We start from the raw sequence: 26715 nt of genomic DNA, 5'->3' as shown, positions 1-26715 counted from the left end.
TTGTCATAATAATTAATGCCGCTTTCCTGCTTATGGTATGCTAGGTTAACTGTTAACATGGACTAGAGATAAGGTGGGTGGTTAACAGTGAAAATTTCATTCTCGCATTATTAATAAATGTCTGCTTTTTGTTCTTTTAGTAAATGGACGAGTCTCCATTTTGTGTTAAGTTAGCCGAACTGGAATGAGTGAAACTTGCAGCGCACACAAACCACGTGATTGAGTGGCTGGAATGCTGAACAAGCTGAAAGAGCGTGGCACTGTGAAGGACATGACGCTTGACGTGCAGCCAACTCCAGTGTCTTTGTGTGAAAATTCACAAGATGATAACTGTATAAACATTTGTCCTTAATTTGTTACATTAACCTCATGAGAGAACAGGGATGTATACTGAATATGTGGGAACAGAAATTAAACAATGGGGTAGTCAAAGGAGTGTGATCTAATGGTAGGGTGACCATCCGCCCCTCGTTTTTTAACCAATCCCGTAGCTAGAATGGGTGATTTTAGCAACTTTAGTGGGGTGAACATGTATGGTAAGGGTGTAAAGAATAGGTGATTTAGAGGTGAAGGTGGCAGATGCGGCTTCTCCTTTAGGCATGAAGAGAGAGAGGGTGCTCTGCTGATTGTCGGGTTGCAGAGAGGCCTAGCTGTTCCAGTCCTATCCTTGTCCTGATCTTAGAGTCTTTGATCCCTGACTCTCTGTCTGGGGGTCCCTTGCCGCTACTTAGGCTCGGGTGGTGGTTTTCCTCGTTCATACTCCTTGGGTTGGTATCTTTGATAACTCAAGTTTTTACCTTTGTACTTTTGTCTCTTCATCTATCCCCTCCATGCAACATATGTTTCTTAAGATTGATTATTTGGGATCAGGCAGGACCAATCCATACGTGGAATGCGGTGGTCGGTGGACCGGGAAGACAAGATCTCCCTATACGCAGATGATATTCTGCTCTATCTCACCAACCCAAGAACATCATTAATCTGTCTCCTGGACGTATTGGCAATCTTCGGCAGGTACTCTGGTTTCACAATAAACTGGTCCAAATCGGTGCTATATGTCCTACGAGGTGATCCGCCTGCCATTCCGAGCTCATGCCCGATCCAGATCGCTCTGGAAGGTTTTAGATACCTGGGTATTTACATAACTCTAGATTCGAAGCTTCTCTTTACCAGAAATCTAGACCCGCCCATGCGGAGACTTAGAAATGACATCGCTCACTGGAAATCCCTTCCGCTTTCCATGCTAGGTAGAGCGGTGCTTTTTAAAATGATGGCTCTGCCTCGGTTCCTATATGCACTCCAAAACACCATGGATCCGGTCCCGGCGTCCTATTTCTGAGAAATTGAGAGTCTCCAGAGACAGCTCCTTTGGGAGGGTAGGCCTCGAATAGCATTTGCGAAGTTAACTCTCCATTGGTATGATGGGGGAATAGGATTACCCGATCTAAAGAAGTATTACTGGGCGTCCCAACTTGCGGCTATTAATCACGGGATATACGGCTGCCCCACTGACCCGGGATATGCCATGGATAGGTGGCAGCTCCCAGGGGGAGAGTATACTAGAGCACTGTATGCTAGGCCCCGTAGATTCCCACTGACCGACCCAACGGCGCACGCCATCCAGATATGGCATGACGCCACTAGACACCTGAAGATGGGACAACAAGCTCACACTAGCCACTCCACTGTGGAACTCGGAGAAATTAGGGAGCCTATGGGAATCTAAAGGTTTTGACAAGTGGGATCTAATCGGGATCTTAAAGACGTATGGGGGAAGGGAACGATTCATACCTTTGACTCACTCAAAATGCAGTTCAGTTTGAATGATACAGAGTATTTCCGTTACCTCCAGGTTCGCCACGCCCTGCTCTCCCAAATCCCTAAAGACAAGACTCTACCAGAGGCCTCTCCCCTAGAAGATAGGGTGCTAGATGGACATTTACCAGAAAAGACTTTCTCTGATATATAGGAAGTTAATCAATAATATGGAGGATCCCTTGCAAACCCTTAAAAGACACTGGAACGAAGATGGCCTAGAATTGGACGATGAAGGATGGCAGGAGGCGGTCTCTTCCCCGCGGGTGGTTGCAATCCAGGCCAGGCTGAGATTAGCGCAGCTTAAAATATTGCATAGAACGTATGTTACAGGTCCTGGCCTGGTTCGAATGGGGCATTTAGAAAGTGGTGAGTGCAGGCGGGGATGTAGGGAACCAGGCACAGTCATGCATATATTATGGCACTGCCAATATATACAACCATACTGGAAAGAGGACCATCGCACATTGCGAGCGATTTTGGGGGTCGACTTGCAGCCTGAGGCTTGTAGATGCATTTTAAACGTTTGGAAACCCACAGATCTCACCACTTACACCACGCAATGGGCAATGCTGGCATTCATGGTGGCGAAGTGTAACATCGCTCAACAGAGGGGCGCCTGTCAACCGCCTCTGGTCGGGAGGTGGAAGGAGGATCTGGACTGGTGCATGTTCAGGGAGAAATCAGTCTGCATTGCCAGGTGATGCCCTGGAAAATGGAATAGGGTGTGGGAAACTTGGAATCGCTACAGGGGCGATATTTGTCACCTGCCAGACCGGCAGATAGAGACTGAGGCACTTGAATCCCCTTGATCTATTCACTATAATCACTGTGTATATTTTGGAATGTGTATGTCGTCACTGAGAAATGATGAAGTTGTCTGCCTGTAACTAATTGATGGGTTTTGGTCGAACTGTTTAATAAAATGAAATATAATTAAAAAATACAATAAAAAAAAGATTGATTATTTACTAGCTGTTTTTTTAGAGTGTATTCTCTATCATGAGTTTTTTTTAAGATTAATGCATTTGAGTTAGATAAAATTTAACAATTTGCAAACGAAGAGTCTGTGGTTATTTTAATTTGTCTATGATTTGAATAACTGTTGCCTTCAATTTTTGAACTAATTGGTCCATCGACCAAGAAGATGGAAATTTGAACAAAAGGTTTATTGTGTAAATTGTGAACTGTCTAAATATTGAGCAGCTGAGTATGAATTGGTAAGGAATTTGCAAACTTGACACCAGCGCAACAGGGACTTTGGGTGCATGTGTATGGGCCACAGTAAATGAATTAATTGGATGTTGTCCAAGTATTGGGTCCACGCTGGATCACCAGGATGCTCCTGTGGTGGGCTTATTTATTTAATACTGAATGTAGAGTTTGTGGCACAATATTCCACTATCCCTAACTATGCGAAGCAGCTATTTACTCTTGTTTCACTGCTTACTTCACCGTGTGCTACAGACAGGATAAAGGTACCCTCTATCGGAACAAACATAATGCGACATGTTCAGGCATTGAGGGGTGGGAGTGAATGCGACCAGCATTGTAAGCATCTACGCTAGCGAAACAAAAACAAAAGTGTCGGTTTGTACCAAGATAAAAAATTTAAGGGCTATATGTACAAACACATTTTTCCATAGACACAGAATGGGTAAATCCCTTTGATACATCTGGCCCTAAGTGTGTTAAGGTTTGATACTACACACGTTGTTAAGCACTAGTAAAAGATTGGGCAGCATGTCTGCATTAAAACAAAGAATAGGACACATAAATTGCCAGTGATGCTTACAAATAACTTAAATGGCTATAAGTCAGTTAACGAAGACTACCTACCATATCAACTTCAGAAATTGTGTCCAAGCTTTCAACCTGTACATCTACTCCGACAGGTATTGCAGGTCCTGCAGAGAAATTAATAAAAGAAATGTTAGCCTCCTCTAATACAACTATTGCTTGTAACCTGTGACTTCCTGCAACATTAAATATTAGTGCCTAAAACATTTTGTAGCTTATGTTTAGAAATGTAATAGTTGTATGTTTCACAAGAAAACACATTCATTTTCTTAACCTGGCATTGCCACCTCATCATTGCCAAGTCCTCAGATGGCACACATGCATCCATTTCACTTCACAATTGTAGTTACAACTGCCATAACATCAACACATTTCACAAATGCATTGAAGATACCTGTTTAAAAAAACTTTAAAAATGCATCTATATAACACGTACTATTATTGAAAATTAGGTAATGGGATCACATTACCCTATAATTCTCATAGGAGTTAAAGTGTATATGATCAAATGTTTATCTCTAATCTGTTGCTGTACTACACTATTTATTACTCTACCTGGTTTAGGTTTGATGCACTCCAGGCATGAGTGGTTTATCTAATTTCATTTTAGATTGTGTGTACAAGACCTAAGAGCATCAGAGCACTTTAAATAGAAAAGGTTAGTATGGCAAAAACAATGACAGGGCCAAAAAAACAAAGATAGTGGGTAGATCAAGTGTATGCAAGGGGCTGTGCAAAAGAACAATTAAGCAAAATAGCAAAAACATATAGTATAGTGGGCAGTAAAGTGACAAGTACAATGATGACAGGAATAGTTCCAAAGGAAAAAGGAATTCGAACAGTGCACATCACAAGAAAAATAAATCAGGTGTATGGTAAACAGAAACTTATGTGAATGAAGGTCGCGGCATACACAATGTTACACATTGAAAAGCTTGAATAGTTACCGTTTTCAGCAGCAGAAACTAATTCTGCTGTGTGGTTAATTCATGGGAATATTTCTTTGCCCATCTCCCTTTTCCAGTTCACGGCCTGCATGAAAAATTATCTTGTGGGTAGGTAGGAACCAGTTGGGAGTAGCTATATTCATGAATTATGGTCATTGCCTTTTGCGTTTCGTTGTCAACGAGCAGATAAGGAAGTTTTCCTTACTGGCGAAGAATGTGATTCTACGGTAGGACACTCCCTTGTCTGTAAACAATTGAAACAACATGGCGCTTGCAACATCTCGGTACCTAATTTAACTTGTTTTTTAAAAGGGACCTCGGTCCCAGCTATTATACCCACCCTAACTCTGCTTTCTAACAGCAGTTATCTTATTCTCAATAACCAGAACTTCTGTGGCTTACGGGCTGCCATCCCATATTTAGTGACAGTTTCACAGCGTGTTACATGTTGCAGCAATGTTCATTTTCCACCCCCACACAGGCTTGTAGATAGTTCGTTGTGGCCTTTCATTCCAACTTTGATAACAGATTTCAATAATCTAAGCAGACTCAAAGCACTACTGTTACAACAAGAAGTCACTCTCACATCAGCCTGTGAATTGCAGGTGGCAAGAACAGCAAGTGAGATTCACTCCCTTTTGAACACAAATGTCGCCCTACATTTTGGAGAATTGATTCACCGAATATTTAATGCTTCTGATACAGAGGGCCTGGCCCAGTTTTTTTAAACTTGTGGGTCCTGCCTTGTCTCGTGCTTTTGGTCTATTTTTGGAGTAATCCTGGCCTTTATTCAATCTATTTTTTCCAGCGCCTTTGAAGGGTTTCCTTTGCTGCTGCTCTTGATTTATGGCGTACTGGTACTTCTATTACTGCTCCGTAATGGCTGCTCGATCTGTGGTGCTGCCAAGCCGGGACCAATTGCAGCTGTACAGTGAATGGATGCTGGAACTTTTTGGTGTAATGCCATTGGAAGCACTTAACATCGACTACTGACTCACCTTCCGTTACTCCTATTTCACCTGCGTGCAACCTGTGTTCTACTGCCTCGGTGCCCCTTTCAATGGGCCCTGGATGTCTGCCTCTCAAATACATCACACACTGCCCTGGATTATGAACTGCTGATGGGTCCGTTGATGGCCCATGACCAGGACTGTTCCGTGGGTAGGCGTTTTGTGTATGATCGTACACTTGGAGTCTCAGCAGACTTGAGTACCTCTGCTCGTGCACAGCGCCTCTTGGATCAGAGTTTCATCGAATTTCACACAGATTGCCCTAAAATGCTCCCGGCAGCTTATGGAAATGAGGAGCATGTCTGCTCGATCGATTTTCTCAATTGGATGGCATACTGTGGCATTTCACATTGGTTGCATTTCACATTGGATGCTAGATGTTATGTGAAGGGATTACGTCATATTAGAATCTCATCTATGTCATGGATTGTTGTATGTGGGGAAGTTCTGTAAATGAGCAGTTACAGGTTTGCCTCACTGGCTGTTGGATGGGATCTTCTCTTATGGAATAAATATCCTATTTCTTTGTTCATTCTGATCCTGGATTTATTTATGAAGAATCTTACACTGGCATAGTCGGCTCAGGAATCGTAAGGAGAAGATCTCAACAAGAAGTGATGTTAAATTTTCACTTAATTCAAGTAGAAGAAAAAGAAATGAACTCTTTTACAGCGAGGAGAAGTGAGTGCGAGGTTTACAGCGAGCAAAAGTGAGTGCTATTCACTAAAAGGTTGGGATCTAATTCAACATACTTCGCTATCTGTCTTGCTCAGCACAAAACTCCTGTAAGTGCTCTTTCTTCAACTGCCTGTTGTGGGTATTAAGGGGTTCTTGCTGCAGATTGTGTGTGGTTATGTACTTTCTACACGCATTTAAAATTCTCGGCGTCATCACGATGTTGGAGTTTCTACATGATGTGGAATAGACGCGTGTGTTAAAAATCGCCGCAGTAGGAGGATTACTGCAACGTGTTTAGCCCCTTGCACAGCTGCAGAGTTGCTTAGCTTTTTTTAAAAATTGCCGGACAAGCTGCTATCGGACAAGCTGCTATCGCTGGAAATCGCTTAAATTATAGTGGAAGAGTTAGTCGCTGTGTCTTTGGCACAAGAATTGCTGCGAAGTAAACTTTTGTTGGCACTTTGGTGTATGGTAGAGTTTACATCGTATTTGCCCACACTGCGAGTAACGTTCATTACAAACAATTCGCGTGCATTTTTGAACATTGAAAAAAAACATTGGTTACCAAGGAGCCAAGCCTTTACCTGGAACGTCGATTCTTCACTCCGAACAGGACTCCGCTCCCTGGAACTTCGATTCCTCACACCGAGCTGGAGTCTTCACTTGTTCGTCGCTCTGTGGTCACGTCATTCTGACTCCTCTGTTTCCGACTAACACGTCGTTACGCACACGCTGACTTGTGCGTGCGTGGCGGCCATTTTGAGGTTGCTGAGCAACCCATAGTGTCGGGTTGAAGTTGTTTTCGTTTAAAAAAAAAAAAAAAAGAGACTAACGATTCTGGTCACAAGTTAGCGTCAACTGGAGGAACTCACGATCTAAATAGATAAAGCGTGCGCACAAACAACTAATAATGGCAAGGCAAGGTTATTGGAGTTCAAGGGTAATTCGCTTGATCTAGAGTTCGCTTAAATGGGTGTTCTTTAAATGCAGTTAATTAAAATATGTTCAGGTTTTCCTTATAAAAGCAAACATTAGATACCTCATTACATATAAATGTATGTCCTGTAGTGAGCATTTGTTTTGATGTCATTTAAAACTGTTGGTTTAACAGGGGTACATAGCAGGCTGTGCATAACATAATTTGGTTGAGTAGTAAGCAGCAAATATGCAGAATGTTACAGCGGCTCCATTTCTTTTTATCTTGTCCTGGTTCTCCTCCTATTAAATGGAAAAAATGGAAAGTTGTCTTTGAGAGATACGCCAGGGTCTGCGGTCCCTCATTAAGTGCAGAAAGGAAATCAGCATTGTTACTGCACTGTTTAGGGTCGGAGGGTCAGGATGTGTTCGATCATTTGCCTGATCTTTCAACTGAGGAGGCTGGTAGATTAAATGACTATGAGGGTTTGCATTAAGAAGTTGGACAAACATTATCTACCCAAGGTCAGCACTATTCTGGAAAGATACCAGTTCGCAAAAAGAATGCAGTCTTCTGATGAGACTATTGAAGACTATATAACCCAGTTAAGAAAATTAGCTTCCTCGTGCAGATTTGAAGGTTTGACCGATGAACGCATTAGAGATCAGTTCATGTTCGGTTGTACTATTGAGAAAATTAGAGAAGAACTATGGCTGAGAGATGAACCAACTCTTGATGAGGTGCTAACAGTTGCCAAACGTGTTGAACATTCTCTAAAATGTGTTGCGGTAATTAAGAAGGATTCGGAAAAGGGGACCAAGGTGGAAATAGTCAAAGTTAAATCTGAAGGTAGTGATTTAGCGGGAAAGGGCAATTGTGAGAAAGGTTGGTCTGAAAGGAAATGTTATAGATGTGGTAAGGCAGGACACCTGGCTAATGATAAAAAATGTCCATACCTTTTTAGAATGGAAGGTTCAGACGGCCTATTGGTGCGCATGGCATTCCACTTTTCCCGTTATGTTTTTGGCTCCAAAGATGCACAGTAGTAGAGAACTGAGATACACTGCGAAGACCTTGTGTTCGCATGATTCGTTTTCCACAACATACTTTGTTTTGGGGCGCTCTCCACATGCAAACAAACAAATTTGGCCTTTACTCAGACGGCTACGGCTCTGCTTACCTCTGGCTTCTGTTTTGCCCTGGAACTCCTGACCTGACCAAGAGGAGGGTGTCACCTGGCTCATGAGGACATTGTCGTTTCATCTAAGTTAGCATGAGCTCTGCTGACAGTATGTGGCTTTGTGCATGATACTGCATGGCTTTATTTTTGCAAAGACTTTGTTCATACTTTTCACATGAGAACTGCTTGCTGTGTGCGTTCTTTGCCAGTTCCTGGGATTTAGTCTGAGCATTTTGAGCACGGTTGATAAACAATGCCCTTTGGTATTTTGTTCTGGTCAGGCCCTAGTACCTAGACAAAACATACCGATGCAGCTGTTGTTTGGAAATCGTACTTCGGTATTATGGGGATACGTGCATTGGGAAGACACACTTGGAGAGGGACCTTTCCAGGGAGGTGAGCAAGTTAGCATCTATGATGTAGAACTGCCATATATAGATTGAGGTATGGGGTCTGCAGACAAAACCCAGAGAGCTTCTAATATATAATACTGCTTCTTAGCAAGGGGAGGGAGGTTAGACTCTATTGCCTTTTCATGATCTCCCTTTATGATATATGGACTAGCTGCTATCCTGACTGTATTTGTATTATGTATTTTCTTGCTTGTTGAGGCATGTATACTGCATTTTAGAGCACATTAGTTAAAATAAATATTTTAAACTGGTTCGTGTCTCTGTCAGATCTTATTGTGGACAAGAACAAGAGTGCAAGCGAAACAGTGTGTCTTGCAACCGTGAGTCCTGAGAGATGAGTGTTGTGTTCTGGGGTACCTAATCACTTGTTTCTCTGTGAATGAGTAGGAGGGCAATTGAGACACTATAGCTAATCAGTCCTGGGCTCATGGGTACTAAGGTGGTAGGATGGCTTAGTCCCTATGCACTAAGGTCCCATAATCCTATGCATAATTCTGTTCTTGGGCAGAATCCCTGCAACACCCCCTCTTGAATACTACCAATTATGATCTATTTATGCCCCACTCCTGAATTCTACATTTTATGACCTATACAACAATACTTTCAAATCAGCTTTTGACTTCCATTACCTCCTCAAACATTCACACCCACAGCCCCATCCTGAACCACAGATTTCCCTTGCCATCTACAAATTCAAAACACTGCAGGCAGCAGAAATCCAGAACGTCCGACTGTCTTGCAGCCAACAAATGGGCTCTCCAAATTGGTCCTCCAAACATAGTTTCAAGATCTCACCATTACACACCACTTCCGATCACATCACAGGACAGCAATTACTCAATTATGCTTTTCTCCTTGTCTCTCTCTTCTCTTCCAAAATCGCAACCATGCCGTGATAGCAGCATGATGATCTCCCAATCATACAATCACATACCTCACCGTATCTCATCTCATTCTGACCTTTTTGAAAAATGGCAAAACTGTGTAAAAAAGTATATATTTTTTATTCAGTTCTGCTTGTTCCTGAAATCTGGGAATTTGGTGACTTTAGTACAGCAAACCGTTTGTTGATGCCATTTTTAGGGGAAAAAACAGACATTTTTAATTAGAGCACTTTTGTCCTATTGTTCCCAAAACACTGAAAATGTATCTATGTTTTGCCTATTTTGTCAGTCCTCTCCTAGGGAATCCACACACCCTTGGTATCTTTAGGATGCCAAGGACGTTGGTAAAAAAGGACACACATTTCATGTGGATATCTTGCATGGAAAAAAGTAATGGAGCCTTAAGCATGAACCACCCCAAAAAGGACTCAGCGATGGGGGAAAAAGGCCTAGCAGGTCAGGGGTTATCTCCACCAACAACTTCAGAGCTACAGCATTGATGTGATACTCTACTTCCCAGTGCCCATAGCACCAAGATCTTGTCTTTCAACCTGATTCTCAAACACATTCCTTCAGCTACAAAGTGGGATATTCGTGATCCTAGGTACCGGTGCAATTGCACCTGCACACAAATGAAAGCACTGCCCATCATTCTGTGTGTTAGAAAATCTTACACTGCTCCTGAAAGTGACGCAACCTGTTCTGAGTGGAAGTAAAGTAGGCACTGTTGCTGTTTGTGCTCAATCTGTTCAGAGTTCTTCAGAGTTCTTCATGGAAGCTGATTCTAGTTTGAAACCAGCATTGGTAAAGACAATAGGTCTGCCGTTGGCTTTGTCACAGTGTGCTTTTTTGTCATGGTTTTTGCAAACCTTTATTGTTAGGGATGTTGCTGGGCCCTTGTAACAAATTGTTTATTAGTTAAGGGTATTGGGAACCCACCACATATAATATAAAATTGTAAATTGATACTTGTATAGTGCACTACTCACCCGCAAGGGTCTCAAGGCGCTTGTACGAATACCGCTGTGGAACCCATCCTGGCTTTCCCTGTGAGGCGTCCACTCCTGGGCACCCCCAAGGTGGAGGCCAGGCATCCTTAGCGTTGTGGGGGCCGTTGTGGAGATTAAGCAAGCTATTGCCCAGAGTTGCAGAGTGGGACTCCATGATTGGAATAGGCACAGATGCGAGAATTATCAGGTCCGTGGAATTTTTGAGCTCAAGACCCGCCGAGGTGGGGAATTGAACCCTTGTCCCGGGCTAGACCTCTGCATCAGGGTCTGCCGCTCTAATCATTGAGCCACACTTCTCCACAATCCTTGTCAGGTGATCCACTAAGGTCCTGTGCTGGTAGCTTAGCGCAGAGCAGTGTTGTTAAGGAACGCAAGCAGCACCAGATAGATGAAGGTGAGTGGCTTTATTTCAGCAACAACGGTTAAGAGCAGCTGCTCCCCTGCTGGTGAGTGTCCAACTGCCCACCACAGAACGCCTGCTGCAGAACTCTTATGTGGAATCCTGGAATGCAAGGATTCCCTCACAATGAGTGCACGAGCCAAGGACAAGCACCGCCTCATACCCCTGATACATAAGCAATGTACAACAAGGCTTAACTTAGGGGCAATGTGTAAAGCATTTACAGTGATAAAGTGAACACTCAGCACAAGCTCCCAAACCAATTTAGAAAAAAAGAATATTTCAATAAATAAAATGACACTCAAATGACAAAAACCTAATTAGATGAAACAGAGATATGAATATTGGATTAGAAAATTGTGCCAAATAGTACAAAGCACCAACTGTGGTGTACTGGTCGCGCTAGACGAGGTCGAAGTCAAAAGTGAAGAACGACCACGACGGAGCGCGGGACGGACACAGAAACCAGGTTAATTCCAATGCAAAGTTTACCTTCAGACTTAGAAAATTTAATGGGGAAAAAGCGTTCATTGATCAGTCGTGGGGGGGGCAAGCTGGATCTAAAGCGGCGTTTGACAATGGTGGATCGCAGAAGAGCAGGGTCCGTATCCTGTTGTCAACGAAGGCTGGAAAGCTCAGTATAGGCAAAGTCTAGTTCACGGCCGAATAGGCCTCGACATTGATGGGATGCTGGTCAGCGACGATCCCAATGAAGCCCTCTACATTCAGATTTAAAAACGTTTCTGGAAGTCAGATCTCCTTCAGTGGGGAAAACCAGCGAGCTGAGGCCTACCGGTGATTCATCGTCAGTGGCTGTGACTTCAACAGCGATCTCCGTCAGTTCTCCAGGCAGAAAGATGGCAAAAAGTTTCTAAGTCCCACTTCTTGTAGTTTAGGGAAAGAAAGGGTACACACTAACACCAGCCAAGGGTCTGCGACTGTTGGGGGCAATACTTGGGGTTTTGGACTTACTCCAGCAGAGGCCAGCAGCAAGGTCCAGGGCAGGTCATGCTGGTACTGGTCAGATAGGCAGAAGTAGGTAAAGAGCCACTGGAAGTCTGTTGTGTCACTGTAGCTCAAACAGGAGGTCAGCCAACTGACCATTGGAGTCACTTATGGGGTCCTGAGTTCAAGGCCATCAGGCCTAGTCTTCCTTCAGATCTTCAGACAGCAGTGTAGTCCTTCTGCTGATTGCTCATAGGTCCAAGAGTGTTCTGAGGGCTCTTCTTTTAGTCAGTTCCTCTACTTCCAGTAGGTTTGGTGCCAGCCTAACTAGAGAGTTAAACAGAGGCAGCCCTAGGTGTGAGCTTCATACATCAGTGCTCAGTTCTCACCGCAGACCATCTTGTCAAATGTGAAGTCCCCCTCTCCACTTCCACGGCCCTTTACCAACTGTCTGGGACCAATACACATATCACCACATGGGAGCCATCAGGAACCATCAGGGGTCAGGTGGCAGCTGGGCTATGAAAGAAAAGCCTTTTGGTTATAGGTTGCAAAATGACAGCTTCAGAGTTTCAAAAACAGTAATATAAAATCTGACTTGACCAGACTAGAATTAAGCATTAGAAGTTGTTATGACCCTGGGTTTTCCTATATAAGAGCCGGCCTTGCCACAGTGAAAACTACTTTGGAGATTGCACACGGTCAGGACATGGAAAATATTAAAAGTATGTGTCCTACATTGTAAATGCCACGCACCCTGCCCTTTGCGCATTTAGGGTTTACCTTTTTTTTACAAACAGGAAATCAATCCCATGTAGAGGTTACTAACTATACACAAACCTCTTTAAATTATTATGTATTTAAAAGGAAGGTTTAGATCTGGGACATGGTTTATTTTTCCAAGTTGAAATGGCGGTTTGAACCCAGTGGCGGCCGACACAAATAAAAAGTGATAGGGTAGGTTGAGGGGGCACGGGGGGAGCGCAGGGAGCACGAGGGGTGTTTATAACAAATAAATAAAACGTATCTGATGCTGTCAGCCACCTCGTGCCTCGGTGCTCCTCTCCTTCCTGCTCCCAGCAGTCCCTGGGAAAGCATCAGATACTCTCCATCGAATCCCCGCGCTGTTCTCATGCTATTACCAAGCATGAGAGCAGCGCTTGGATTGGCCTGAGCTGGCTGGCTTAACGCTCGCTCAGGCACAGAGAGTCTGTGCTGTTTCTCCAACCTGGCTGTGCAGTACAGCTGGCTTGGAGAAAACTAACTGCGCATGTCTGTTTGCTGGGCCTAAGACAGCAGGCCAAACCGACATGCGCACTTAGCAGTGCACATCACTCCACCCCATCTGCCATGACCTGGCCCATCCCCTCCCTACACACACTAGCTCAGCCAGCAGCTGAAAAATAAAACGATAATAAAATATTGTATTTTTCAGCTGTGGGGCCAGTGGGGCGATGGTCCTTCGTCATTGCAGAGGAGCCGCCGCTGTTAAAACGTGCACACCAGGCTGCAATGGCAGGCCTGAAAACATGTTTTACAGTGCTACTTTAGTGGTTGGCAAAATGAGTGTTGCAGCAGGCTAATAGTACAGAGGGTACTATATAAGTGTGCCAATCATGTGAATAGCAATTTTAACATATTTAACAGGGAACAGGGAGAGCACAAGCACTTTACCCCTAGTTAGAGGGGGAAAGTGCACAGAAAGTTACAGCCAACAAAAATAGGCTTCAATAAAGATTTTTTTAAATCCCAATGACCCTGCAGGAAGGGCAAATTTCCAACTGTTCTCATCAGTCAGTCACAGGCTATGAGCAAGAATGTTTTTTTGGGTCTCAAAATGTGCACATTGCCATAGAACTGCCCCTGTTCAGGAAGGACTTCAAGACCTGGCTTTTTCAGATGATGCCAGCACTCAACAGTGCTGCTCCCATTTCCCCCCAGTGCCTTGACACCCTCACGGGTGAGTAGTTGCACTTTACCAACCCCTGATTGATTGAGTAGTTACTGGCACTTACAGGAACTACTTTGTGTGTGGATGTGCTCCTTGTGAAAATGCAGAATACTGTCACTCAGAACTGGGATGAACCATTGTCTCATTCCGTATGCTGTAGTGGATGGAAGAAAAATGTGAAAATGTAAATGACACAATAACAGGCCAATGAATGAAGAAGGCTGGCTATCAGTAAGAACAATATACATACAATTTAAGAAGAAATTAAAATGTAGGGAATAACGCCAGACCTAAAATTGTAACATGAATATAACCAATTTCATTGCTTTGTACAAAACACGGCCTGACTGATTCCTCCTTTTATAATGAGAACTGTGACATTATGAGATGAAACTTAGCAGAGGCAGTGTTCCCGTTGACAGATTTAGTGTACGCAAGTGCACTCTGCCATCCTGCTCCCTTTATTTCAGCTATTATTTAGCATTTCTGGAAAATACTGACTGTAATAAGTAGGACTGGGTGGCAAAGGTCACTGGAATTTTAGTAGTCTGCAACAGCACAGTTTCCTCAAACTCTCATATTTAGTGAGTGACCATATAGTTTTCTTTTTAGGTCTCGCCTAGCGACGCAGCGCATGCGCGTAACTCGCGTTGGCGAACTCTATTGTTGTCGCTTTCTGTGCCGAAAGGAGACAGGAGATGGCACGCGCGGACAGGAGATGTGCATGCGTATGAACAGGAGATGTGCACTCCGTACGCGTGCACATCTCCTGTCCCCGGAGGCTGGCGTTACACAGCGCCTGCATTTCCCGCTTTCACTTTCCCTCCCCCCATCGGGGAAGAAGAGGTGCAACTACAACCGCGAAGCATGGGCAATACTTTAATTGTAAAACAAAAAAATCAGAGAGGTCCGACACGGATGTTTAATGTTGAGGTATTCAATGCGATATCCAGGGTACTCATCTCACTAATTAATATCTACAATAGCAATGGATACCAGCAAATCTTGTTTGGTATGTAAGGGGCTGTGTTCCTCCTGCTCAGGCTGGGAAAAGCGAGAGTAAGAAGAGACAGTTTAGTTGCTGTCCAGATCGATTAACAAATTATATGCACTGTGCTTTTAGCCCTAAAACAATACTCGAGTATGGATTCGGATATCTGCCCTGTGTCTATTTTAAATATTGCTCTTGTTTGCGGTCTCGTCGAGACAGCTTTAGCTCTACATCCAACTTCTTTCAAGATGCCGAAACATCCTAGAAGTCTTGATGAGGAGTAGTCAGAAACCAACAGTGCCACGAGGAAAGCCTGTGAAATAGTTGTGTTGAAATTTCTTTCGGCACAGATCTGAGTAAAAGCAGGAGACTCATCCCAGAGCGTCGGAAGAAACGTGGGAGTAAAGCTGGCCATTCTGGATAAGTATCACAAACCCCAATGTTACCTTCAATGCCTGTCCCCACTCAGCTGCCGGAGAATAAGGTTCACCGTGTCTTAACAATGGGCCCGCTCCTCTTGCTGTAAATCAGCGTTCCATCCTCTCAAGTGACGTGCACTCTGCATCGACGTCCCCTACCATGTGGGGGACACACAAAGCTTGGAGTGCTGCTGGAGACGCTGCTGAAAGGGCTGACAGCGCGCCAGGCATGGTGGTTAACATTCAAATGCAACACCAGAACGCCAAGCTTCCCCAAAAGCGATCCTCAATAAATGGTTGGAAAATGCCCTCACTGCCCTCTGTGAAACCCTTTAATAATCCTATTGGAAAGCCAGGGGTCAGCACAATGGCATCTTTTAAATCTTTGCTGACTCTCCGCTCAATAAACCCCTCGGCTTCATGGCAGTGCTTTAACAGGCATTCAAACGGCCACCTTGATAATGGCACATAAATCACACACTCCAAGGGTCTATTATGTACAAACAAAGTTCAGTAGGACATTTCTTTAACACTCGCAAACCATTAAATGTAAATCCAAACAAATCCGACTCCGGTCTTTCATCTAGAATGGTATATCTCTCTTGTTTCAAAATACTGGCAGCATGGTGATGCAAGAGACTTTAACAAGTGGACTGCAAGTACAGCAGGGAACCTTATGGTCAGCACTGCTGGATTAAATGGATGGAAAACAAGCATTTGCAATGCAACAGGTCTCGCATTACTGAAAGTTTGAGCTATTGGCATTGCATTATTATTTGCAGCGCCAATAGCTCAAACTTTCAGTAAAGCGAGACCTATTGCATTACAAATGCTTGTTTTAATATGGTTCTAAAAATGAGCCAGAGTCCTACGTTAAGAGCTATTGATGACCATTGGAGACGAATGGAACAAATTAAGTACTATGTAGGTAGCACTTATCTCATGATCAAAGTCTTAGGGCCCGATTACGATGCGGTAAAGAATAGCTCTGACCCTTGGTCGGAGCTATCCTTACCGCATTGTAATCGCCTGTTTGCAATCATTTCTGACCGACCCTTTTTGAGGGAGTCTGTCGGAAATTATTACATACAGGAGTTCCAAATGGCTGACGACGGGCTCGGAGAGCCTGTCTGCCATTCGGAAGGCCTTCAGCAATCCCTCGGCCAGCTCTTTCCGGCCGAGGGATTACGATGGCAGTTTCCCACTGCCTTTTTGTGCCGGCCTTTCTGACGCAGAAAGGTATTGGGGAAACTGTCTTTGGGGGCCTACAGCAGGGACCCTATGGGTGCAAGGCCGCCAAATGGTGTCCTCGGGGGCACCTATCGTGCCCCCCTGTTGATCCCTGCACCCGGTGGCAGGCACCTCACCGGGTTCAGGGATGAACTGCACCCCTGCTCTTTGCTATGAGAGCATGCATTCCGTTCCGAATGCATGCTGTCATAGCAAAGTATAGGATTGCGACCGAACAGGGTTCAGTCGCATCCTAATAGCTGGGCTGGAACCGACGCCATTTTTAGAGCGATGTCGGACGGACTCCGGTCCGTACGACATCGCAATCGGGCCCTTAGTCTAAGACTTAGATCATGAGATCAGTGCTACCTACACAGTAGGGGGTCCTTACGCCTAAAATCTAAATAATTGCCAGGGCGGGCTTGGTATCAAAAAGTTTGAAGAATTCAAGGTCTAGTAGGATGGCATCATTGAAACTGGGTCAAGAGGGATGTATGTTGGTACATACACTGGGGCTTGTGTATTAGGCACATAGATTTGAACACAATTAATGAGCAGACACTTCAATGACATTAACGCAGGTGTAACAATGATCTCGCTTGAACATCCCCAAAACCATTTCAGCTGCAGCATTCTAAATGAACTGCACCCTAAATGGGGAGCCTTAGTGCACATTACAGTAGACCTTCTGGGCAGGAATTAAGACATTTAGAATAACTGTCTTGTTTGGGCCACAGAATTTAAAAAAAACAGGAAATCAATCCCATGTAGAGGTTACTAACTATACACTAGCCTCTTTAAATTATTATATATTTCTTCACCTAGATGACCTAGGAAAGGGTTGGATGTCAGAAAGAGTCACCATGCTGAATAAGAGTTGTCTAGTGGCAATGGTCTAAATTTCTTGAAATAATTCAACAGACCGCTAGAAAAAGTGAACGGTTTACTTTCAGAAGAAATTCTGCTGGATTATGGAATCATTTGAGCCTTTCTTCCCCATCTCCCCACCCTTTCCCTATTTCTTGCTTGGGAAGTTGATCCACTTGCTCAAGGTATTAGGTAGAGCCCATGATGCAGAGCACTAACAGTGTGTCAAGGAGTACACACATGTCTGTCACCTCACTGTAAGAAAGTGAATTATAAATTGGGGAGGATGGTTGTCCACCACAAATAATAAAGCCACTAACCAGTGAGGTCTTGGCAAAGGTTTCAATAATTTAAAACCAAGCACAATCCCTGGTAACGATGGTACACAGCAGAAAGTGTAAAGCATTTAGAATTACCAAAACAGTTACAAACACAGCAAAATTAAAATAACAGTCCACAATTTCACAAAGAGAAAATGTAATAACCAAAATGCCACCAAAATGACAAAAATTCAATAAGAGCAACAAGAGATATTAAATAAAAAAGATTTAAGGTAAAACAAATGAGGAAAAAGTAAAGCAATAATCAGATGTTCCTGGTTGGCAGGGACCTAGGTGCAGGTCAAGCCTACTGTAATGGAGCATGGGTTCGATACAGACAAGTAAGAGAAGCATGTCTGAAGTACACCAGCCCTCCCATTTTTTGTTGTTTCATTCCAGATAAGGTAGCATGATTTTCCTTAAAACTCTCATCTACACCACACCGTGTGGCATCATTCACCCTCAAGTCCACGTCTGGTCATCTATTATCCCCCATCGGGGCTCCGCACTTATCATTCCACAGATGGGAAGGGGGTGGTGCAAGCAATTGGCATTTCACATTCTGCCATTAACCATTCAGTTTCTGCCTCTGTCCAAATAATTGTAGGTCCTATTATGGGGCAACAAGTGGGGGTTTATAATCAGTATACAAGCCCTGCAAATCTGTTGGGAAGATATCTCCTATGTAAATTGAACAGATTTGTGTATTGTCACTTGGAGACTGGGAGCTGTACTAAATATAACAATCTATAAAAATGGTACAATACTTATCCAATCAAAGGATAAGGATCTAAACAAATTTGACGAATACTCTATGAAAGAAAGAGTCTACAACTTCACTAGCCCGAAAAACCAACAAAGTCCATGCTCACAGTGAAGTGCTCTACACAATCAAGTCACACCAAGAGCGGACCATACGAAAGCACAAGATCCCCAGAGATTGAATCCCTCCTCAACAAACTCAGCAGGGCAGATCAGGGGCTTTTTACAAATAGAGGACAAGACTCCTACAAGCACCATAAACCTTTCAACACCAACTAACAACGAAAGTCAATTCACCGCACGTTCAATCACGATGGCCTCCAAGTTATGAGCTGGTAGTCACAATCCCCAAGAAATAGACAGAGAAAAGACAAGACAACCTACTATACCTCACAACAAAGGGGATCACTCTACCACATCCACCCAACCATCACACACAGCCACTATAACGTCTAACTTTCTAAACAGCCCAAGCTCTCCACCTAATCTAATAAATCGCACAACAGGACCCTCAGAGGGCAGAAGTAAAGCTAGAGAAGGAAACAAGGTTGCCCCAGAGTTAAGTATCACAGAGAAAACTGACGGCGAGTTACCAAACATGCAAACCTCAAGTACACAGAACTCATCCCTCTGGTTTCCTACATCAACCGTGATCCCAGACTCCCTGAATCCACAGTCCAGCAACCTACTCCATACCATCACCAAGGCTATACTAGATCTGACGAACAACGACCCCCTCACTGAAAACTCCCTTTCCAAAATCAAGAATATTCAAGAGAGAGTAATCTCACTACAATATATTACAAAGATGCAACCAATGCCGCTACCAAAGAGACAACATCGGCCACGCTAACACCCTAGTTATCTATCCGACAATGAGACGCAAGCTCTACATCACTCCTATGTCCAAACAAAGACGATAGCCAATCTACTGCTAAAAAGCGAGTTAAATTCAATCAGCTAAGTCCCAATCAACACCTTCAGAGAACACAAACCAAGTAACAGAAAGCGAAACACAAATAACCTGAGGAGTATTATGCTATCCACCCTGAATCTTGCCTCTATCCCAGTTACTCAGAAACCGATCACAGGTCTACTAATCAACTGCCGCTCAGCAGTGAGACATGCGTCCGACATCGCCGATCGTATCCTGAATCTGGAGATAGATGTCGCGATCCTAACAGAAACTTATCTCACAGAATCATCCTCACCATGTCTAGATCTATTGGTGCCCCCAAACTATAACATAGTGAGACTAGACCGGCAAAAGAGAAAAGGGGAGCTATTGCATTCATTCATTCATCGCTCTGACCTCACGGTTACCCCATTACAGGCCGACCCTCCAGAATCATGTGAATACCTCACAATTTCCATAAATAACGCAGAAAAACAAGTTCAAAAGATCCATACATTCTATCACCCTCTGGGCAAGAATGAACCTTTTATCGATCAATTAATAGAGATCATCACAGGAAACTCCTTCCCTAACTCCAATGACATATTCCTAAGGGACTTCAACCTCCACTGGAACGACACTAGCAACCCCCAAGTCAATATCTTCAAAGACTTCCTAGCGGATCAAAACCTAGCCCAATCGTGCACCCTGCCAACTCACATGAGAGGCTCCACACTAGACTGGGACATCTCCAAAGAAAAAGCGGTGAACCTAACCTCCATCACTCCATGCGACTGGTCAGACCATCACCTAATAACTTTCCAAATACCAGGAATATTAAAGAAAAAACTTACTCAATAAATCAAACCCACACAATGGATAAGGTAAACTAAGGGTGTGGACAACAAGAAGCTAGTCTCATTGTGCAGGAGGGATCTTCCCCCTCCAAGGAATATGACAAATGTTAGTGAGCTAACAGAGCACTAGAATGCGAAGATGTCAGAGATAATGGACACATTAGCTCCGTTAAAACGAAAACGAATTCCGATCAAAGATAAAAAATCCCTGGTTTAGCGGAGCATTAAACGAAGAAAGGCGTAAGCTGAGACTTGCAGAATGGAAATGGAGACAACTTCCATCTTCCCCACAGCTAAAACTGCTAAGAAAAAACAGAAAAGCCTACAATAAAAATATTATTAAATCAAAAAAAGAATATTTCAGGACAGAATTGGAGAACGCTAAAAACAGCTCTAGGAAGCTCTTCAAACTGGTAAAACATCAATCGAACGAAATGGCTAAAACCACACACAAAGAAACAAAATCTCAAATCAGCTGCATAGAATTCTCTAATTTCTTCACAACAAAGGCAAATACCTTGGAAAGTGAGCTTAAGTCAGCAGCAGCTTCATTGGAGGCATCGCATCAAATAGATACAACAATACTCCTTCAGTCAGTACCCAAATACGAAGCTCACTGGTCCACCTTCAAATTATACGACCACAAAGAAATCTCCAAAACTTTGTCCGCCATAAAACCAAACAACCATTACAATGATCCACTCCCAGCAAACGTTTTGTCAGCCATCAACCATTCCATCATCCCCAGCTGGACATCGATAATCAATGCTTCCCTATCTCAGGGATCTTTCCCAGATTGCCTAAAGATGGGCCAAGTCATTCTCATAATTAAAAAAAACAACAGAACATCCTGCAGAGTCTAACAATTTCAGGCCGGTATCAAACACCCCCCTATTAGCAAAAGTGAAAGAAAAGGGTGTGCAGCAACAACTAAGCCAACACATATCCAAATGTAATCTACTAGACATCTGCCAATCGGGATTTAGAACTAATCATAGTACTGAAACAGCAATACTACATATCGTAGACGATGCATTACTCGCCCTTGACCAGAACAAAACATGCCTTTTAATCCTTCTTGACCTATCATCAGCATTCGACACAGTCAACCACGAGCTGTTGTTAGATCGTCTGGAATCCAGGATGAAACCATTCAGAAATGGCAAACAGCCAACACGTTTTGTTCCTAATTGCCACAGGAACTTCTTCAGGGCTAAGAGTCAATCAAATAGGGGAATAAAAGAACCACAGGAATACAGAATCCAAAATTATCCCAAAGTTGGCTTGTATATAAAATTCAAGTTGAGTGCGTAAATGGCACATCAGAATCTGAATCTTTGTAGAAGGTATGAATGATGCCTCCAATATATTAGTACCGAGCTTCTGTACACAAAAGACAGAAGCTTTAAAGTGTGATGATCAGTATGATCCGGACGCGGCGAGCGGCATGATAACCGGCAGCAACTGTTTGTGTCGGGAATTACATCTCATATCATCAGCATTGGCACCTGTATATTGGAGGCACTACTCATACCTTTGTTTTAATTTAAGATTATTACAATGTAAACCAGTGTTTCCCAAACTGGGGTCCGTGAGACATTCCCTGGGGGTCCGCAGGCAGCAGTTTTAAAAGCACAGCAAACTTCCTTGTAGAATTATTAGTTTTTGAGCAACAATAAAAGTGTCAAGATTACACCAGTGATTAATGTACCTGCTGGAGAGAGATGAGTTTTGTCCAGTGGCAGGTTTGACTTATCTAATGTAGCACAGAGGGTTAATATGCCTGCTGCAGGGAATGTGTGCCATGCATTTTAAAAAACAGTATTTTATGTGCATAAGTCAGTGGGTTACTGCTTTTGTCACAGATTCCTTTGTTGCTCTGCAGCTCTTAAAATACAACCATAATCTAGCACAGTGACCTATAAACTGTCATCAAGGAGCTGCTTACACACTGCATGGTACAAGTTAGTAACTTATGTTTTCCCCAGTCTTTCATTATCCTGATGCTGCTAAAGGGGTTTATTTGGGTGGAAATACATTTTTGTTAGCCAATGCTAACCACTGTGTTATGTTCTGAATCCTGAGTTTGTGCTTTTCCAGACCAAGCACTCTTTAAATATGCCTACAAGTAAGAAAGACATGTGAATCCTACACCTTGTAGTGCCCTTTTCCTTATGTAACATATTCTCTACACTGATTTACAAGTATGATTCATTGTCTCTATATGTGTGTGATGTAAAGTGCTCTGACATCCTACAATGGTATGAGAGATGCTATAAAACAAATGAAATACATGTGACAGATGGGGACCCCTTCCCATTTGCAAATGCATTACCACCTACTTCAAGTAGGTGGTAATTGCAAGTGTTTTGAGATGGCAATTATGGTTGCGAAACATTAGTACATTGTTTGGGACTCGCTATTTGTAAGAGAACGCCCCTTCCAAAAAGCGAGTCGCAAAACCTATTTAGCGAGTCGCAAAAAAATTGCGACTCGCTAAATAGGCTATGTACATGGCCCAATATGTTTTTGCATGCGCAAAGGGGATCGCAAGCCCGTTTGTGAATGCAAAAACGGGTCGTACATCTGGCCCTTAGACTCTAGGAATTTAAATGAACATACACGAACATATACAGTGCAAAATGCGCATAGCACAGGTTTAATGACAAACCTGGTGTAGAAAAAATACAAAACATCTCCAATGGGTTTTTCATTCAGAACATAGGGCATTAAAGTGAGTATATTGTGGCACTAAGGAATATGAATTATGCATACATAATACAGCGCTTGGAAACGTTATGCATTTAAAACAAAAGGAATGACTGTAGTGTGTCCTGATAATGAAAATAATGGGAAAATGTCACTGCAACAAGTCAAAATTAAAACACTTACAAAATGGTTTTCACTCGCATGCAAAAGACTGTGACTTTAAGACCACGACATATAAGGATGGTCTGTTTTACGTTGATTAGAACACGTTGTCACTTTGTGAAAGCAGAAGGACTGTTACCTATGATTAAGGCTCACTAAACATGCTGAAACGAGTCAGGTTTAAAGCCTGGTTTTCCGCAATGTGAAGATGTTGAAAAAAGAGCCTTTCACTGCCACCGACTAAGACGTGCAGCGTTTTTCATCAACCGTAGAGGTTGTTGGTATAAATGAGCGAGGGAACTCTGTCCCCACAACGCAGAGGTCGCCCCGATCAGTCAGGAGTTGATATTGTTGTTTGATATATCTATCTGTGCACGGTTTGCAGTTTGCATCTAAGAAAATGAAAAATAAAAAAGACTTCTGCAATCTACTACTTGGTGTGAGCTCACTGTTCCGAGTGCTATCTTTCTGTGTCCTTCTTCCGGTAAGAAAAATTTATTTTCATTAGTTCAAAGCTCGCTGCCTGTTGTGACGCGTTTCGGCTGATCCCAATATATATATATTACCTACTGGGGGTCGCCAGTACGTAGTTATAGTTAAGACCTAGTTTCCATAGGAAAAGCGTTTTTTGATTTGCCAATATCTTTGGCGCAGTTTGATGAATCTTCGCAAAATTCCCCCCAAACATTGTTCACTCAGGTCAGCTCCTGTCTTGAAAGTTTCGGGGTGATTCATCAAGCGGGGGCCAAGATAAAAAAGGTGGTCCCAAAACAAGGTTTTCTCAATGTTAATTTCCATAGGAAACTTTAGACATGGCTACAGCCCGAACTGCCGAACAGAATGACATCAAATTTGGCAAAAAGGTAGCTCTTGGTTCAGAAAATGCCCCTTTGTAAAATGGTGTAAATCCATTCAGTAGTTGCTGAGAATTTTTTTTTTAAATCGATACATGAGCACTGAGAAGTCGCGAACCCTCTCGAGCACGAAGCCTGCTCTTGCTTCTAAAAAGCAAAGCAGACATGCAGCTCCCCCTGCCCAAAAGCAATGCCGGCTCCCACAGGAGACAGGGAGCCCGCAGGGACAGTGGGGGCATTGGGGCTTCCCCCACGGTCCCCAACTTGAGGGCCGTCCCCGGGGGATGGTGTCCCCGGGGCCGAAGTTTGCCTCTGGAGGGGGGCCACACGGCCTCCTTCCCATTTTTTGTATGTGTAGGCCCTGGGGATGGGGTTCCCAGGGCCCAAAACATATTGAAAGAAGGTGGCCACACAGCCCCCCTTCAAACAAAAAAATAAAATAAAAAAAGCCGGCATCTCGCCGGAGGACCCGCCCCCTCCCGGCACCACTCTGCAAATACGCCCCCTAGCGCGTTCTAGGTTGGGAAGTTAAGTCCCCTTGAATACTGAGGGCCCATGGAGGCCAACTAGCCCACCAGGTATCTTCAGTAAGCCCCACACAGCTGGATTGCAGAGAGGGGGTCTGAGGCCACGCCCCTTTTTACACCACTCTGCAAATATGCCTCTTGGCGCACTGCTGGTGGGGCGATGAGGTCCTCTTGTGTCCTGAGGACCTCAAGACACATGAGTACCTCATCCCTGAGAAGCAGTGCGCCAGGAGCCGCGTTTGCAGAGTGGTGTAAAAAAGGGGGCGTGGCCTCGGACCACTTTCAGCAATACAGCTGTGTGGGGCTTACTGGAGGTACCTGGTGGGCTAGTTGGCCCCCAGGGACCCTCATGAGGAAAGGGTACTTCAACCCCCAACCAAGAGCGTGCCAGGAGGCGTGTTTGCAGAGTAGCGGAGAAAGGGGGCGTGGCCTGTGTCCACCTCTCAGCAATCCCACTGTGTGGGGCTTACTAGAGGTAAGAGGTAGGCTAGTTGTCCCCTTAGAACCCCCAGCAATGAAGGGGACTTCAATCCCCATCGAAGAGTGCGCTAGGGAGCACGTTTGCGGAGTGGTGGGCAAAGGGGGCGTGGCCATTTATGAGAACTTAGCAATCCTGCTGTATGGTACTTACTGGAGGTAATAGGAGGGGTAGTTGGCCCCCAAGGATGTCCTTGGGGGCCAAGTACCCCTCTTGCTACCTTCAGTAAGTCCCACACAGTAGGATTGCTTAGATGTCTTTGGAGGCTATGCCCCCTTTCTCCACCACTCTGCAAACTCGCCTCCTGGCAGACTACGGGATAGGGGATGAAGTCCATTTTACTTCTGAGGGACTTTGGGGGCCAAGAAGCCCTCTTGGTACCTCCTGTAAGTCCTATGCAGTGGAATTCTTGAGCGCTGGTCGGAGGCTCAGCACCTTTTCTCTACCACTCTGCAAACGTGACTACTAGTTAAAGTAGCATGTTTCTACACCTCTGACTTAGAGGTAGTTTTAATCCCCCTGCCCTATTATGTACGAGGACCTTAGGGGGAGGTCATGCCAATCACAGGGGTACCCTGGCCCATAGTGTACCCTAGTGTATGTAGGTGTTTTCACTGTATTCTAAGTGTCTTTCAGCATAGCACTGGCTCTAGGCCTGAATAGTCAGAGTCAGTTACCACCAGTGCCCATCAGCAAAAATTTGGGGGCACAGGATGACTTTGCAACAAGACCTCTTTCTGCACCTCTGTTGGTTCTTTCTGCATATCTTTCATTTCTTTCTGCATCTTTCTTTGTCTTTCTGGACTTCTGTTGCCTCTTTCTGCATTTCTCTTGCTTCTTTCTGCTTCATTCTGCTCCATTCTTCCTCTTTCTGCACATGCCCTACCTCTGAAGGAATAGTTAGAAATTAGCATTTAAAAAACCTTCGAAATTCGCTGAAAAAAACACAGGTTTCAGGGACATTATAGTTAGAAATTAGCATTTAAAAAACCTTTGAAATTCACTGAAAAAACCATGGGTTTCAGGGACGTTATAGTTAGTAATTAGCATTTAAAAAACCTGTGAAATTCACTGAAAAAACCATAGGTTTCAGGGACATTATAGTTAGTTGGACATTTCACTTGTACAAAACCAGTGAAATTCGGCCGTTATAGTTAGTTCAGCCAACTATAATTTGCACCCTGCAATGCACTGATGATGACATCACATATTACATCATTCATGACATGGTCAGTGACATCACTGATGACATCACTGATGACATTGTTTTTCCCCAGCCTTAGGAATGACTGATTATGAAAAGAATTTCCCCATATTGTACATAAAGGGAAGGGGGTTCATTCTCCGCACTGACACAACAATGTGATAAACAATGCCCAGTTGCCTATCTTTCTGCCGTGCTGGATCCAGTTGTAGCAAACCTTGTGAGGTGTTAACCAGCTGTTGCAGCTGCAGCGTTGCAATTGGGAAATATGATAATATTGTGTTAGGACACCTCCTGGCATTGTATGTTCCTGATTTTGTTGAAATTTTGCTTACCAAATGTTAAACCTAGCCTTTGATAGATACCCAGCTTACTCGCTATGTTGTCCACACCTACTATATCTATGAAACAATGTCCTGTTCTGAATGTTACTACACTACTGCTTTTTCCCTTTCAGCAGGTGGGGGAGGAAGAAGAAGACCATAATTGTA

At 43.8% G+C, this 26715-nt stretch overlaps 1 protein-coding gene across 1 annotated transcript in view; it reads right to left on the bottom strand.

The window, feature by feature from the left end:
• The window catches only part of GABRR2 (gamma-aminobutyric acid type A receptor subunit rho2), a 482373-nt gene that overhangs the window by 247246 nt on the left and 208412 nt on the right, over positions 1–26715 (bottom strand). The window contains exon 3 of the mRNA XM_085611173.1: positions 3655–3722. Within this exon, the coding sequence (XP_085467299.1) occupies positions 3655–3722 (68 nt within the window). The remainder of the gene's footprint in view (positions 1–3654; positions 3723–26715) is intronic.

This window comes from Triturus cristatus, chromosome 6 (assembly GCF_964204655.1).
Source record: "Triturus cristatus chromosome 6, aTriCri1.1, whole genome shotgun sequence".
In the NCBI taxonomy this organism is placed as follows: domain Eukaryota; kingdom Metazoa; phylum Chordata; class Amphibia; order Caudata; family Salamandridae; genus Triturus; species Triturus cristatus.
Note: the sequence above shows the minus strand (reverse complement) of the source record. Positions and strands in the feature narration are given on the sequence as shown.